The sequence below is a fragment of the Hypanus sabinus genome, chromosome X2 (genome assembly GCF_030144855.1).
Source record: "Hypanus sabinus isolate sHypSab1 chromosome X2, sHypSab1.hap1, whole genome shotgun sequence".
NCBI classification, from domain to species: domain Eukaryota; kingdom Metazoa; phylum Chordata; class Chondrichthyes; order Myliobatiformes; family Dasyatidae; genus Hypanus; species Hypanus sabinus.
Window position 1 is genome coordinate 14,546,310 of NC_082739.1, and position 17,164 is coordinate 14,563,473.

The window sequence follows — 17,164 nt, forward strand, 5'->3', positions numbered from 1 at the left end:
GACTTCAATCTAAGGGAGATAAAATTTCCACTGCCAGGAAAGAGAATCTTTACAATTGTGCATCAGGACGGATACCTTAGCACACATACAACATTCTTTCTCTTTGCAAATCCGTTCATAAACAACCATTCCCCACAGCCTAAATTATGCATTCGTGGTGTCCAAGATTGCAGCAGTCCAGGCTCTAATCTAGTGATACATGACACTGCAGAACCAACAAAGACCATGAGATGGCAGATAGTGGAATCTGGAGCAACAAACAACATGCTGGAGGAACTCAATGGGTCAGACAGCAGCAGTGGAAGGAAAGGATTTTTTTCTATTGGAAAACCTATATTGGGACTGTTCTGTAGCAGATTGCTTGTTGTCCGGGTTGTGCAGGATGCTTTAGAACCAACCTCCTCTTCACCAGAACGGTAACATGCCCATAAACCTCAGCAGCACAGCCCGGGGGAGCTGCAGTCCCCATCCCATCACCACCCATTACCATCAGCCTTCATCTCTCTACCTCCACTCGTCCTCCTAACTCCATTCAATCCATGTGCCAAGTGCGATCTATGTCCTTCCCAGTTCCAACCCTGCGGATTCCTAATAACTCCAGTGGTGCTGAAAAGAATCATTTTCCATTTGGGAATTTCACTACACGTTGCAAACCCACCATCAATATTTCTGCTCGCGGCAGAAGCTATCCGTTCTAATCTTATTGTAATAAAGGGTAAACAAATCAATTCTAAAATAGTTTCAATTGCAGTCCTGTTGCTTCTGACCATTTTGGAGTAACCACGCCCAAAGAACGCGTAAGAACGCCAGTTCTTCTGAGGAACTTCGGTTCAGGTAATTCTGACCATATAATTACTCAGACCACCTGCTCTGAAGAAGATGCTCGATTGCATTTCTGCTGTACTTCATTTCACGTGGGTGATAATATCTTGCTGTCGGCTTCTGGTAAAAATATCACTTTCATTTCTGTCTGAAAGTTTGTCGAAAAGAACCGCTGCAACGCGTTCTTGAATCGACCTGAAATATCCTAACGCTATATCAGACTGTTATTTCTCACCCACCCCCCCCCCCACACCGCTCTCTCAAATTGCAACGGTGCCCTTCTATTTATTTGATCGTGCAAGTTATACGTATATAAATTATGTTAAGTTTAGGTTAATGTATGCCATGTTTTATAATGTACTGTGCTGCTGCTGCAAAAAGCTAATTTACCCGTGTATATAAGCAACACACACCAGACAGCATCTATGGAAAAACGTACAGTCGATGTTTCGGGCCGAGACCCATCATCAGGACCGGAGAAAACAAAAGGTGAGGAGAGAGAGTAAGAAGGTGGGAAGGAGGAGGAAGAAATACAAAGTAGTAGGAGTTGATTGGTGGAAGAGAACAGGACTGGAGAAGGAGGAATCTGATAAGGCTGATGAGAACGTAAGGCCATGGAAGAAAGAAGAGGGAGGTGATGGGCAGGTAAGGAGATAAGGTGAGAGGGGGAAACAGGAATGGGGGGGGGGCATTACCGGAAGTTAGAGAGATCGATGTTCAGGCCATCAGGTTAGAGGCTACCCAGATGGAATATGAGGTGTTGCTCCTCCAACCTCATCGCGACAGTAGAGGAGGCCATGGATTGACATGTTGGAATGGGAATGGAAAGTAGAATAAAAATGGGTGGACCCTGGGAGATCCCGCTTTTTCTGGCTCGACGAAGGGGTCTCCCAATCTAGTCGGGTCTCAACGAAAGTAGAGGAGACCACACCGGGAGCGCCAGACGCAGTAGATGACCCCAACAGACTCACAGGTGAAACGTCGCCTCACCTGGAAGGTGTGCTTGGGGCCCTGAGTAGTAGTGAGGGAGGAGGTGTAGGGGCAGGTGTAGAACTTGTTCCGCTAAAAAGGATAAGTGCTAGGAAGGAGATCAGTGGGGAGGGACGAATGGACAAGATAGGGAGTGGTCGCTGCGGAAAGCAGAAAGCGTGGGGGGGGGGGGTGGAAGATGTGCTTGGTGTTGGGATCTCGGAAGATACGGAGAATTATATGCTGGTGTCCAGAAAGAAACGGACAGCTTTGAGGCCTTCCTTGTGGGGGGATGGAGTTGTATAGGAACTGGACATCCATTGTGAAAATAAGATGATGGGTGCCTGGGAACTTGAAATCATTGAGAAGTGTGAAGTGTCACGGATGTAGCTGGGAAGGGCTGAGCCGGAGGCGAGTGGGGTTTGGAATAAAACTGAGTCGAAGTTTGCAGATGTAAATTCAGTGGGGCAGGAACAAGCTGAAACAATGGGTCTACCTGGGCAGGCAGGTTTGTGGATCTTGGCTAGGAGGTGGAAACGGGAGGCGCGGTGTGAGGGAACTATGAGATTGGTGGCAGTGGATGGGAGATTCCCAGAGTTAATAAAGTCGGTGATGGTGTGGGAGACAATGACCTGGTGCTGCTTAGTGGGGTCCTGTGTGAGGGGTAAGAAAGAGGAGGTCTCTGACATTTGTCACCTGGCCTCAGCAAGGTGGAGGTCGGTCCACCAGACAACCACAGACTACCCCTTTTATCTGCGGGTTTGATGGTGAGGTTAGGATTAGCGCGGAGAGTGTGGAGAGCAATGCGTTCGGAAGGAGTGAGGTTAGGATTGGAGAGGAGTGAAGTCGAGACCGTTGATGTCCCGTCGGCAGTTAGCAAAGAAAAGATCCAGAGCAAGCAGAAGACCAGAGCTCAGCAACGTAGAAGTCAGTCCTCCAGACTACTACAGCACTCGCTTCTTCCCTGTGTATATATGTTCCCTGGTATAAAAGTTTATGCCAGATAATAAACTTTTACTTAAATTCAGCCCCATAGACGATACTGAATATATTGGTGGAAAGTTGTTCCGCCTCTTGTCCCAAACGGCTCTGTGTAATTATTTTGGTTTCAGCACTAAATTCGATCCCTTTTAATCAGCCAATTGTCCCTGCAGCAACAACGTATAAGGGGTCTCTGCCCACTCTAACCCCAATCTTTGTATGAACTCTCATTCTATTTTTAAAGCCAATCATTTCTTAAAACTGGTATGTCTGGTTAAGCAAACCCCTCTCATTGGGCTACCTTCATTTAGAGCAAGAACTATGAATCACCCATTAACTGATTGCAATGAATAAATTGCTGATTGAATGGAAACAATCAGCGGATTTGCACGTTGACCGTGTCGTGTTTGAGCAAAGATGAAGTTCAGATTATTGCAGTTCTTTGGATTTAATTGCATTTTCTCTTTTTTTTCCCCCAATACTGGACTTAAAGTAAGTATCTAAACGTACACCTGTTAAAGACGTCCAGTGGACAGAGCACCATTTAGGGAAACGGCGTGAGAGGGCTCTGGCAGGAACCCAATTTTAAGTGGAGAGGTGTATCCACACTTCATGGACAATCACCTCAATGTCAAAAGGAGACAAACTTCCCACTATTCAATCATGAAATTTCTTTCTCATGATTGCACCATTGCAAAGGGCGACTTATTGGTGAAATGTGATTTGTTGCTGTTAGTATTAAAGAAAACAAAAACTCGCTAATTCAAACTTTTTTGACGGTTGTGGTTCTACCGATACTTCAGATGGACGTGGTTCAAATTCAACAATGATAAACTGTGAAAATAAATGTGACCATTCCGATAACTTATCAGAAGGTAAAGGCAAAAAGTATAGCCAAAGTCCATATTTCTGACCACAGTCCAAAGTATGGACTGTCGTCCTAAGAAAATCTGTGTTCACAAAATATAATTTGCATTCCCATCTTGGTCTGTGATTAATCCAGTCTTGCTTACTCTTTTTTCCCTTTGGTCCGCACCAACATAAGTTATTCACCCCAATTGGCTTACATCAGACTTCCTGTTTCATACAAGCCTCCTCTTATCCCTATTCCTCGAACCCCCAAAGACGCAGCTGTTGAAGTTGTGCCAAAAACTTTGAGGTTTAAAGGCTGTTTTCAGATTACAGGCAGAAAATGGATTGAAATGGAATTCCATCCAGTGGCGTAGCCTTTACCTCTCCAATCATGCCGAAGTTCCCAGTCACCATCCGTTCAACCAAATCCACATACCCAATCTCCCTGCATCCTCACCCAGTCCAGCCGTCAGCCCCCTACTCATATTCTTCCTTATGGCCTCCGTGATTTCTACTCAGCTATAGCAGGAGATGGCAACAGAACGGATCATAAGACTGTGATCGGCAGGAATCGCAAAGAGCCTTTGGCCATGCACAACCCAAGGTATTCTCAATTGTTTCATCCAGTCGTCCACATTCCACCGTTTGAGTGTGTTGTCCGCGAATTCCTTAGCTTAATGACGATATTGCATTTCTTACCCAGAATCTAAGTGAAAAGCTCTTCTCTACTTCAGCCATAGTGAGGTGGCCATTTGCTGTGGTAAATGCTCTTCTCTGACTTTGAATGGCGACTGAAAAGAACAAAATAATTAAAACAACAAAAAATGCATGACTGGTATAATTCTTCTCCCAGTTTCTGTGCCTCCAATAGGGAATGAAATTATGTTCGCAAATTGTAGTGTTTCTCTGCATTGTCAGCGTGCTGTAATAGGAAATCAGATCGGCACACTAGGATTCAAACCTCTTATCAACTGGCTTTCAAATAGTAATAAACACATGGAGACTGTGCTAGATTTATTGTTTAGGTCGAGAGTTAAGAATTATAAGCATATGCAAGAACTGGATTTGATGCTTATCAAACCTGATCACAGCACTGGCTCATACTTCCTAAATGGGAACAAAATTTCTGGCACCAAAATGTGGCACAGAACAGTTCAGTAACACTTGACTGACAGTTACATTTTGGAGTTTGTTAGCTGTTGCACACTGCAGGAAGGGGCACTCATAAGTTCAGTATTTGTCAGTCCTAAGTGCCTGCAAATAATCTGGCAGGTTCTAACTAATTCAGCAAGGAGTAATTTTGGATAGAGGTCTATGAGTGAACGCGCTATATTTTCTCCATCAGCAGTAGAAATGTAATGACTGGATCTACACTGAGATAAACGGTGTATATAACCACAAAACTAACGTAGAAATGATCACTTACAATTTTTGGTATTGAAACTGAGCATTTTATTGGTCATGATAATTCATTAAGCTTTACAGTACTTAAAATATTCCCTATATTTTTTCAGTCAATAATATTTATGCTAACTGCTTTACTAAAATAAAAATTTACATGCAGTACAGTTGAGGTTGACTCAGTAATGCAGAGCTTGATTCATTAAGGGGAAGCTTTAGATTAATATATCATACACAGAACAAATCAACATGATTGATCAACATGCAGGTTCTAATATGAGATCAGATGGTAACACAAAATACTGGGATCACTGAAGAGGGGCAGCAAGAAAGTAGCAATAAAGGCATCTTAAGAGGCAGAGCAATAGATACATTACTAAAAGGCGCATGTGGTATGGCTGTTACTAACCCCTCAAAATCAGGGAACCCAACTTTGAAAGAGTACCATCTAAGTGGGACCAAATTTTAAAATAATCAAATTATTATTTTTTAACAGTAATACGAAAAATAGTTCAGCCCTCAGAATTACCATAGCAGCAGAATTAGGCCACTTGGCCCATCAAACCTGCTGTGCCATTCCACTATGGCGAATTTACTGTCCCTCTCAATCACATTCTCCTGCCTTCTTCCCCCTAATCTTTGATGCCTTGATGAATCAAGAGCTTATCAACCTCTGCTTAAATATACTCAATTGCTTGGCCTCCACAGCTGTCTGTGGTAATAAATACCAGATTTACCACTCTCTGGCTAAAGAAATTCCTTCATCTCTGTTCTAAATGGATGTCCTTTTATTCTGAGGCTGTGCCATCTGGTCCTAGACACGCGCACCCCCCCCCCCCCCCCCCACCACTATAGGAAACATCTTCTCTATATCTACTCTAATTCAGGCCTTTCAATATTGATAGGTTTCAATGAGATCCCCCGTCAATCTTCTAAACGCCAGTGGGTACAGGCCAAGAGCCATCAAATGCACCCCATACATTAAGCCATTCATTCCTGGAATCATTTTTGTGAACCTCCTCTGGACCCTTTCCAATGCAGCACAATACTCTGTGCGGTCTGACCAATGCCTTATAAAGCCTCAACATTCCATCCTTGCTTTTATATTCTAGTCTTGAAATTACATTTCCTTTCATAGAATGGCAATAAGAACAATGATGGACACACCCTTATCCATCATTTTAAAAATCCATTCCCTGGTTGTTTGTATTGTTTCCAAGGCTGACACTTATAGCTCATTTTTACTTGCTCTTGAGAAGATGGCTGACAGCTACATTACCATTCTGCCAGCCACACAGATCATTGAGCTTTACCTGGACGGATGGTGTAAGGCCATTCAGTAGCCCCACTTCTGCAGAGGCCACAGCGGCTATCTCACATTGTGTCTGTGCATACTCTGCATGGATTATCTCCTGTAGCAAAATTGTGATGAGTCTATATATCACCAGGAAACTGATCTTCAAAATCCAGGTAGCTTCCTTCGCTTTGCTGAGAAATAAAATACCATAATGGTGGGGGTGGGGGGGGGGGGGGAAACAAGTCAGTTACTACCTCTATATGAGTGGAGACTGTCACTGACATCTACAACTTGTTGGACATTTCTTAGATTGAGATTTAGACTTTCCTCACCAACACTACCCTTGCACCACAGCAGAAATCCTCAACATTTAGAAATGACATACAAAAGCAATCTGAGTTCACAGGTCAATTCACCATCAGCATCCCATATTAAATAATATCTAACATGTAATAATTGCAAACATCATTCAGAGAATAATGTCATAATCAAATAAACTCAGTGCCCAATTTCACACATTATTAATATAGAATAACAAATAAATCATCTTGGCTACAGAATGTAAAGTACAGATATAATTCAATATATGCAGATTCAACAGTATGAAACTAGACTTGGGGCGAGTTTCTTGCATACTGCAGGCAACTAGTTATTACACACCTCAAGTTAGTCTTTGAATGCAGCAAATTGCTATATACTAACAATACTCAGCTTACTTACTTAGAAGACAAGTCCCTTTTTGTGTTAACACTTGCTTAGGCCACATCTTGAGTTGGCTCTACATAAGCCTTAATCCAAAACGCAAATCAATTCCTTCCAGTGCAGCAAACAATAGATTAAATTGAACACTTTTGTCAAATACTTGCATGGAAGTATCAATGCATTAATATCTTCTCAAAGGAGACAAGCAATGCATTATAAAGCCGGAGAGGAAAATGAACCCTGAGAAGGGATTGTTCACACAGCAATTACACACAGATAATTAGATTACAGGTGCACAGCAAAAATCATTAAACTCAACAGGATTAAAAAAAACAAAATAATTTAGTTCTGTGATCAATACATTAAACGTGTGCACAAAATCAAACATAGAATGTAGTAAAGAAACACAAAACATGTTACAAATACTTAACATCTCCTGGTTGAAAATAACAATGAGACAATACTCAAGGTATTCTCATCTTTCATATATTTTGATACATTTCTGCCTGCGTTAGTAATGTCATAAATATACATCCACACCCATTTCATATATGTGGGCGTGTAGACTGCAGAGTCAGCTCACTGAATGGAATGCAAAAGCCACATACTGCACATATACAACTGTTAAAGTGCTGTGATAGTGCATATGGAGTCTGTAGCCAGTGTGCAACAACATTCAAAGTGTAGAGCTAAATTCAACGTGCTGACTATGCAGTTTAGTGCTCATTGCCTATGACATATAAACACCACAAAGAGGACTGAACCAGATATTGTAATGCTAAGAAAAGGATTCTGCTAAAATGATTTGTCATTACTTCAAAAATCATAATGCTGTCTTTGCAATATTAAAACTATCAAACTGTGGAGGACATTTAAAATTACCATACTGGACCAGCTCCTTGAAGAGCAATCCAATTCATCCCACTTCTCTGTCCTTTTTCCACTAGCCTGTTTTTTTTTCTCCCTTTTTAAGTATATACCCATTTCCCCTTTGAAAGTTGCTGCTGAAGTACATGCTGTGGATTGTTTTAAAAAACTGTTTTAAGTATACTATTGTCTCTTTTTGATGGCAAGAGGGTGAGTGATGGAACTGAAACTATGGCATGGTACTATCCAGTGCTGACTACGAGCAAGAACTGTTTGTACTTTGAACATAATCCCAGCTTTCTGTTCACAATAAATCATATTGCGTGACATTGGTGACTTACGTTCTTAAAACCTTGAAAGATTGGTAATTAAACAATTACATAAAGGCTCTAACTCCAGATTTGTGTTACCTCACTCAATGTTTGCTTTCATTTAATAGTGCACAGTAATTAGTGATACTTTACACCATCATATTCAATAATCACATTACACCACGCCTCTAATGACCAAAGACTGATGGCGATCTCACCCTCTGTAATTACTGGATTGCCTCAAACAGATTTATCTGATGTCCATCATAGAAACTTTCCTCCATCCCTGGCAGGAACTTTGATCTTTTTTGTGAACTAGTTTCAGCATTAATCGGTACCTATACATGGATCACTAACCCTTTTACAGTTACAATTGTGAAAACATACTGTAACCCAGCAACACCTTCATTAGCAAACAAAATATTTGTGTAAAAAGTGTAAAGATTGTTAGTAAATTCACAAGACTATTTTGTTTTTGGTTCTACATGAATCTCATCTCCATCTCGAATGCTAAATGAGTGAAGGGCACGTGTGCTGTATTTCATTTCTTCTGGTCCGAAGGTTTTTACCATGTCTTGGTCAATGTAATACAAGCGCATATTATTGGTTGACAATTGCACGACATTCCGAAGTTGTTTCTTCAGATCAGCCACAGTCTGATCAAGACGAATGCTCATCACTTCAACTTTACCCTCAAAGTGAACTTCTACCTTAGCACGACTCTGGGGTCGGAGGTCAACCACAGCCAATGGTTCCAATACACCATATTGTGTTACCAGCTCGTGATATCTGGAACATAAATGGACAACCATTATAATCAGATGGTTAGATCTAGCCCAAATACTAGTGCTAACCAGGAGAGATGAAAACTAAGGTAATGTTACAGGCTGCTCAGCTTAAAATGGTTGAATACAATGCTAAAATCCTGAAGGTTGTGAAGTGTAACACTTCATGGACCTTACACTGATCTAGCAATATCCAATGTAAGAGACCAAAGGCAGAGATCAGAGAGGGGCAGAGAACTGAAAATAGTAGCTGGAAGCTCATGATAATCTTTGCAGACTAAATGGTTGCAAAGTGATCAAATCTAGTTTTGTTTCAGTGTACAGACAACGTTAACACTGTTCTCTCCACAGTTGCTGGCTGACAAGCAATTTCTTAGTCCATCAGTGTCCAGTTCATATCTCATATTTCCAAAATACTGCCTTGCTCTCTACTGTTCTCAGTCATCGTTTCCAGATCCTTCAGATGATCTTCAATTGACCATACTCATTCAGCTGGTGCTGGTATCAATACCACTTCTACCATTCAGTTTCTCTTCATCTCCATGCTAACACAGCCCAGTCACAAGTGCTGCTCTACGGCTCAAACCAAGTTAATCTTTCCTGGTTCTCATGAATGGCTATTGAGACAAACATTAACCATGTTTTCCTCACCACTAATGCTGCCTGACCTGCTAAGTATTTCCAATATTTTCTGTATTTTTATCTCCATCCCCCTAGATTTCCAGTTTCTACACTTTTCCCCCCGCTTTTAGAAAAGGGCACAACAGGATGAGTTGAATAGCTCATTTGGAGATAAAACATGAGCAAAATTTCATTCTTTTTTGTGGAGTCAATGTAAATTTACAATTCTGTCATGTATTTGTAAAATGAAAGACAAAGTTATACACTTTATTGCACTCCATAGAAAGTCATCAATACACATGTATTCAAATAATATACCAGAAATCAGCTTATCGTTCTAATTTTTTTTTATCCTGAATACTTTTCCTTTCACTTTCTGCATGTTTCTTTTGCTGTCTCACCTGCTTGCAAATCCTCACAGGACTTGTGACAGGCTCATCCAACCTCAGATCAGTTCATTATCCCAAGAATTTGAACTCATCTCTTCTAGACATCATTTCATCTATGCAAATAAATGTCACATTATATCCATGCACATATAATGCAATTGCCGAGAGTAATCAGATAACTTGATACTCAGGATTTTGCTCTTCAGTCTGTCACTTAAAGTTTGAAACTTCTTTTAGTATTCAAACCTCTTTTGGTTTAAGCTGAAGTGCTTTCTTCAATGCATTGTGTCCTAATGTGGACTCCCATCATTTTGTGCTTCAGCATCACAGCAATTTGCTTTTATATGAATTCTTGCAAATCTATTTCTTTTTTCAAAATTACATGTCCACTATTCTGGGAATTACTGGTGCAGTGCATAAAGAGAGGTCTTATGTACATATGATTGAACTCCACACATCAGACTTTTAACTAGAACTTGAAGTTTTTCTGACAACAACAGGCAGCATTAGATTGGGAGAACAGATATTCTGAATTGGTGGACAATGAAAAGGTTTGCCCTTCAAGGAATGGTAAAGAACACCATTTCTTTCCTGCTGTTACCTAAACTTGAAAGTACCAGCTATAATGCTTGAAAGGAACATAGAATGATAATAGCAGTGAAGTGTGAGTTAGGTAAAAGTGTAGAAATTGTAAATGCTAACTAAATACAATAACAAGAGTTGGTACATAAACATGGATCACACGGAGACTTCAAACTAAGGTACAATTTAAAACAGGTTTCATCAAAGAATGTAAAGAATTTAAAAGAATGGCAGCACTAATCTGATCTCATCAAAAACATGCATTAGCTTTAAATATCCAAATTTTAGAAAGTTGCATTAACCTTAGGAGAAAGTCTTTTGACACTACACAATGATGCCATTTGGCCTGAAACACTGAAGTTGTGGATAAACAATTTTATTTTAGAAATAAAGAAAAAAAAAGAGTAAAATGATAATGATATTACAACACACAAGTCAACTGTAACACACACAAAATGCTGGAGAAACTCAGCAGGTCAGGCAGCGTCTATGGAGAGGAACAAATTGTCGACCTTTCTGGCCAAGACCCTTCAGCAGGAATGGAAAGGAAAGGAGAACAAGAACCCTTTCACACATGTTGACCGAGTGGATTAGAGCATCTCTTCTCTTCCAGCAGGGATTGATGGACAAGGGACGATGTCTTGGAATCTGAACTAAAGTAAAGCAAATCCAGTTAAGAATAAATTCACGCTAAGATTGAAATTTGGAATTTTAAAAGGAGCAGATTCTATACAATTCAAAATCAGTATAAAATGGCTGCACAGGTTCCTCAGAAAACAGCATTGTGTGCAGCACCTGAGCTCTTCACTGTTGAGAATTAGCCCAAAAGGCCCTACACTAGCAATCATACCAATGACTTCTTGAGAGCCTTATTAAACTCAGCTAGAAAAGGACTCAAAACCTCAGAAAAATCTAACAAGAGTAGTTCAATGCAAAAACAAATTGATTTGTTGATTATGAAAGGAGTATCATTTTAGTAATAAGTTTGTAATTGACCAGACAACAGCTCAAAAGTTGATTATTTCCCGTGTGTTATAAAGAGCAAGTGTGAGAATGAAGCACTGTCCCTGGAGAATTTGGAGCTGTCCCTATCAACAAATAAGGCAATATGAGCAGATCATGGGAGAGGTGGGCTCATACAATGTGGAACAGAAAGCTGTTGTTTGAAAGGGACATTCCAGCACCTGAAAGTGTCTCTGGAGATCTGAACTTGACCGGCTCCACTTTCACTCCAAAAGCACTTCACTAACAGAGTTGCTCCCAGTCAGAACCATTTGCAGTTTTGGACAATATGAGCATTCTTCCAAACTTAAAATGGAGATAATCAGAAGCCGAAATGATACCTTAAGCAAGGAATTCTTTCCAATTCTGTTAATCAAATCCACTTTGTCACTTGGCTGACAGCCACTTTCCCAGCCTGCTCGCTCTACACCAAAATCCCCATATGCGCAATGATTTCACTTACACATGCATAAAGATTCTGAAAGTACACTTTAAGAGACTGATTCAATGAGGACATAAAAATACTTCAGAGTTTAAAATAACAATTGAATCATATAAAACATGATCTAGATCTTGAGCAACAAGAAACCCTGGATCATAGCAAGGAATAAACAGTCTATCAATATCAAAACTTAAAAAGTATGTTTAAATTATATTTTGTACTGTGCTTAGTGATCAATACCATCTAACTAATAAGGCAGTGTGTGAAATACAGAATGAGATTTCCTTACCAGTGGAAATAAAGAGCTTGACAATCAACACAAATGTATTACTACTGACTAATGAACCGGGCTCCAGCACTATCTTGGCCTTTTCCCATTGTTTCATACAAAAAAAAACACAGGAGGCAAATGATGAGTTTTCTTTCAGCAGGGATCAGGGCATAATTAGTTTTTGGCAAAAACATAACCTTGCTATTCAGAAGAATAAATATTTTGTTAGAGAGGTTGCCCACTGACACACTGCATGCCTCAACCTTTTCTCTTCAGAAAGTGAACCAATTTTATGCCAAACTGATTCGTACTGATATTTTGCAAACCAGACTTGTTAGCATCCTACAATGCTATTACCTTTTACTTCTGCTTTTGGAATTTTGCTTGTGGCTCCTCATAACTGAGCCATTCACTAATATAAATAATTCAACTGCTTTCATGATTGCAATAAGCTTGTGAATTAACTATCTTATGCCTCCCCCACCTGTGTTCTGATGAATGACCATCTTATATGATGACCTCCCTTAAATATCTATGTCATGAGGTTCAAAAAGGATTCATGCTATCTGTGGGTATATATGATCAGTCAAGTTAAGGCAATTGAAACAGAGGCATTTCCATTGATTGGACTGCGACAAGTTCATTAAAATTATCTTTTCAGAACAGACTTGATTTTGATTTGCTGTTGTTTTGATCCTTGTTGTGCTGAGCATTGTGGACATGCAATGTTGGCGCTGAAATGTGTGGTGATACTTGCAGGCTGCCCCAGCACGCCCTTGAGAGTGTTGGTTGTTAACACAAAAAATGCATTCCACTGTATGTTTTGATGTACACATGACAAATAATATTGAATCTTTACAGAAGAGAGCCTCAGATTTAGTAGATTGCTTCAGTAGATGAGTTAACTTCAAGATCCTTTACTGTGCAAGAGCAGATAATCTAAGAATTAGCACATTAAGCAAAACAATACAGGTGTCCCCTGTTTTTTGAACACTTGCTTTACAACACCTCGCTGTTATGAAAGACCTACATTAGTTACCTGTTTTCGCTAACAGAAGGTATTTTCACTGTTACGAAAAAAGGCAGCGCGCGCGCCGAGCAGCCAAGCTCCTCGCCCGGAACTGCATTCTAGCCGGCATTGCTGAAACACGTGCCTGTGAGCATCCGTGCTTTATGTCGATTTATTTTGTGCATCCGTTAGCAAGATGAGTTCTAAGGTATTGGAAAGGCCTAAAAGAGTGCGTAAGTATGTTACACTTTACGTAAAACTAGACTAATAAAGCATTTCGATCACGATGAATGAAGTAAGGACATAGTGAGTTTGGCTAAGGGTTTGTGAAAGTTGACGAAGATGATGTTGAAGGTTTTGGCATCCCATGATCAAGAACTGACAGATGAAGAGCTGATGAAGAGGAAAGGATGACAATTGAAACCGAACGTAGTAGCGAACGGCCTGAAAGTGAAGTCATCCAGGAACTGAACGTGAAGCAATTGCTTGAGATTTTCGCTGCGATTGACAATGCTGCAAAGACTGCAGAAAAATATGACTTTAATTTTGAAAGGGTATGTAGGTTTAGGGCATATTTGCAGGATGGTTTGAGTGCTTACAAAGAACTGTATGATAGAAAAATGCGTGAGGCTAAGCAGTCAAGCATACTGTCATTTTCCAAGCCATCCACATCAGCCAAGCAGATGACAAAACTCGATCTTCAACATCAAGGCAGGCAGACACAGAAGGTGACCTGCCTGCCCTGATGGAAACAGATGACCATGACATTGTTCATAGAGCCCATTTGTCTAAATCTAAACTATCTCGATTCTACCCTAGCGTTAGTCCGCTCTGTGATAAATGCAAGAGGGGCGCGGCCTCTCTCATCCATATGTACTGGTTCTGTCCTAGCTTGGAGAAATTCTGGAAAGATGTCTTCACTACGTTATCGTGTATTCAGAATCAGCACCTAGAACCAAACCCCTTAATTGCTCTGTTCGGTTTTTGGGGCGAGACAGATTTATGTCTGGGTCCGAACAAATGCCGAATATTATCCTTTGCCTCTCTCCTGGCTAGATGCTTGATCCTCCTCAGATGGAGAGATGTTGCCCCGCCCACTCATGCTCAATGGCTTAACGACATCATGGCCTGTTTGGACCTCGAAAAAATTCATTATTCAGTTCTCAATTCGGATCTAAAGTTCCATAAGGTCTGGGGACCTTTTATCGAGGACTTTCATAACCTTCCTCTTGACTAGGGTTTTTTTTTTCTTTTCGGTCCCTTGCTTTCAGCTCCTTTTTTTTCTGGTAGAAGGCATTATTACCCTCTGTTGCTGAGTGTATTCACAGTCTGGGAGTTTGGCTGTCCTGACTTAGACTCTATATTGTGCTGTGGTTGGTCTGGAGTTGCTGTTGTTTTTTTTTGTGTTGTGGGGCTTGGGGAGGACTCTAAGCTTACTTGTCTTTAATTTAGGTGCTTTTTTTTTGCTAAATTCTCTTCCTTTGTAGCATATTGTTATTGTATGTTTAATTTTGCACTGTTTTAATGTTCCTCATTGGGATTTGGGGTTTTTAATTTGTAAAATGTTTTGAAAAACTAATAAAAAAATTTTTTTAAAAAAGATGACCATGACATGACACCTCAGTCTCCCACCACCCTAACCTCTGGCGACTCAGCCTAACACACCATCATCAGTGTGCTCACTGTCTTCCCAATTCCGGTAAGTGAAACTACACTGGACGTACATTATTTCTACTTTATATAGGCTGTGTATTTTTATGTGTTATTTGGTACGATTTGACAGCTTCATTGCTTAAAGGTTATTGGAAAGAGTGCCTCTGTCGAGAGCACTTGCGCCATATGTTTCTGCCAAGAGCCTTTGTACCAAGCGTTTTTACCATGAGTGCTGCTGAGAGCGCTTGCGCCGAGTGATTTTGCCGCGAGTGCTGCTGAGAGCACTTGTGCTGAGCGTTTTTGCTGTGAGCGCTTGCGCCCAGTGTTTTTGCCACGAGCGCTGCCAAGGGTGCTTGCGCCGAGTGTTTTTGCCATGAGTGCTTGCACCGAGTGTTTTTGCTGCGAGCACTTGCACCGAGTGTTTTTGCCGCGAGCGCTTGCGCCGAGTATTTTTGCCACGAGCGCTGCCGAGACCGCTTGCGCCGAGTGTTTTTGCTGCGAGCGCTTATGCCGAGTCTTTTTGCCACGAGTGCTAGCGCCGAGTGTTTTTGCCGCAAGCGCTTGCACTGAGTGTTTTTGCCACGAGCGCTTGCGCCGAGTGTTTTTGCCACGAGCGCTGCCGAGACTGCTTGCGCCAAGTGTTTTTGCTGTGAGCGCTTATGCCGAGTGTTTTTGCCACGAGCGCATGCACCCAGTGTTTTTGCTACGAGTGCTTGCATGAGATTTTTGCTTTGGTGGACAGTGCTGCAATAATTGCAGAAAAGTACTCCTACTTTATTATAGGCTGTGTATTTATCAGATCATTCCTGCTTTTACAATATGTTACTGTTATTTTAGGTTTTATGTGTTATTTGGCATGATTTGGTAGGTTATTTTTTGGGTCTGCGAATGCTCACAAATTTTTGCCATATAAATAAATGGTAATTGCTTCTTCACTTTACGACATTCAGGCTTATGGACCATTTCATAGGAACGCTCTACCTTTGAATAGCGGGGAAAACCTGTACACTTTTTTTTGTTCAGGATATACACAAAGATACACTAAGCTCCATAAAAGTCTGCAAAGCACTGCTCCTCTACCAGCCAGACCAGTGACATCTCTAGTTTGAGTGCACCACTTGAAATGAACTTGAACAGGTCTGACCACAAAGGCAAAGTGGAACTGAAAGCTGATTTACACTGGAGATAGAAATAGGAAAATCTACACCTCTAGTGCCAGATTGTCCCTAAATACAATAAGTGGAGTAAGTGGAGATGCTGATGAATAAGAAAGGAAATAATAAACAAATGCAAAAGCAAAGAGTACTATTAGGTTGGCAAAATGAGTGCCAACTATCATTCAGGAACTCATTTGGAAAGATATTAGATGTTGGATTGTGATTACAAGTTATAAGGCATTGCAAACTATGGAAGGATGAAAGACTGCTGAGCTAAGTTTCAGGTGGAACTGATCCAGAAATACTATATTATTTTTTCGGTGCTAGGAAAAAGGTGAAAAGAAATACACCCACAAATGGTAAAATTCTTGCAGGGAAAAGGAATGGATCTACAGATGTAGCTACATAGATCTCTAAAACAGGGGTTCCAAACCTGGGATCCATGGACCCCTTGGTTAATGATACGGGTCCATGGCATAAAAAAGGTGGGGAACCCCTGCTTGAAAAGGAAATGGAATTCTAGAAAATTAATTTATTTTAAGATTAAATGCTGCAAGACTGCTTGGGGATAAAACCTCATCAGCGAGGGACAGGACTTTTACTGGAAGGATGATAAAGTACTAGAGCTAAACTGGTTTTATCTGTGGTTTGGAGGAGAATTGCTGGAATGGTTGTTGAGACAAAGATTTCTGTAGTCTTTGCAGTGCAGAAGTCAGAAGTCACTTGACTTCAGATTCTTCATAAAAATGTCACACAGCACAAACATTACAGAGGACAGGAAAAACAGATTCGATAAAAGTGAATGGATGAAAAATGATGTGGGAGTACAGTTGAGGAAATAGGGAGGGAATAAAGGGGACATGAGATATCATTGAAAGATATGGTTAAGCAGAATCCTAAAAATGTAGGCAGCAGGTAATTGGGTGACTATCAGGAAAGGGAAAGGAGATGGGTGAGGAATGCAGGATTCCCCCGCAGCCATTCACCTCAGCAACAACTGTTATCATTTTGGATGCTGTTGGGGGAATAACTGGAGAAGGGTATTAGCCAG

The 17,164-nt window shown here is 40.8% G+C and overlaps 1 protein-coding gene across 3 annotated transcripts in view; it reads right to left on the reverse strand.

Moving 5' to 3' along the window:
* Positions 1 to 5,059: 5,059 nt before the first annotated feature.
* The window catches only part of tbcelb (tubulin folding cofactor E-like b), a 59,664-nt gene continuing 47,559 nt past the window's right edge, over positions 5,060 to 17,164 (reverse strand). For 2 of the 3 annotated variants that reach the window (XM_059957055.1, XM_059957056.1), the window contains one exon: positions 5,060 to 8,991. In XM_059957055.1, coding sequence (XP_059813038.1) covers positions 8,667 to 8,991 — 325 coding nt within the window. In that variant the 3' untranslated portion in view covers positions 5,060 to 8,666. Of the gene's footprint in view, positions 8,992 to 10,939; positions 11,233 to 17,164 lie in introns of those variants that run through there. The other variant, XM_059957057.1, reaches the window with a different exon arrangement.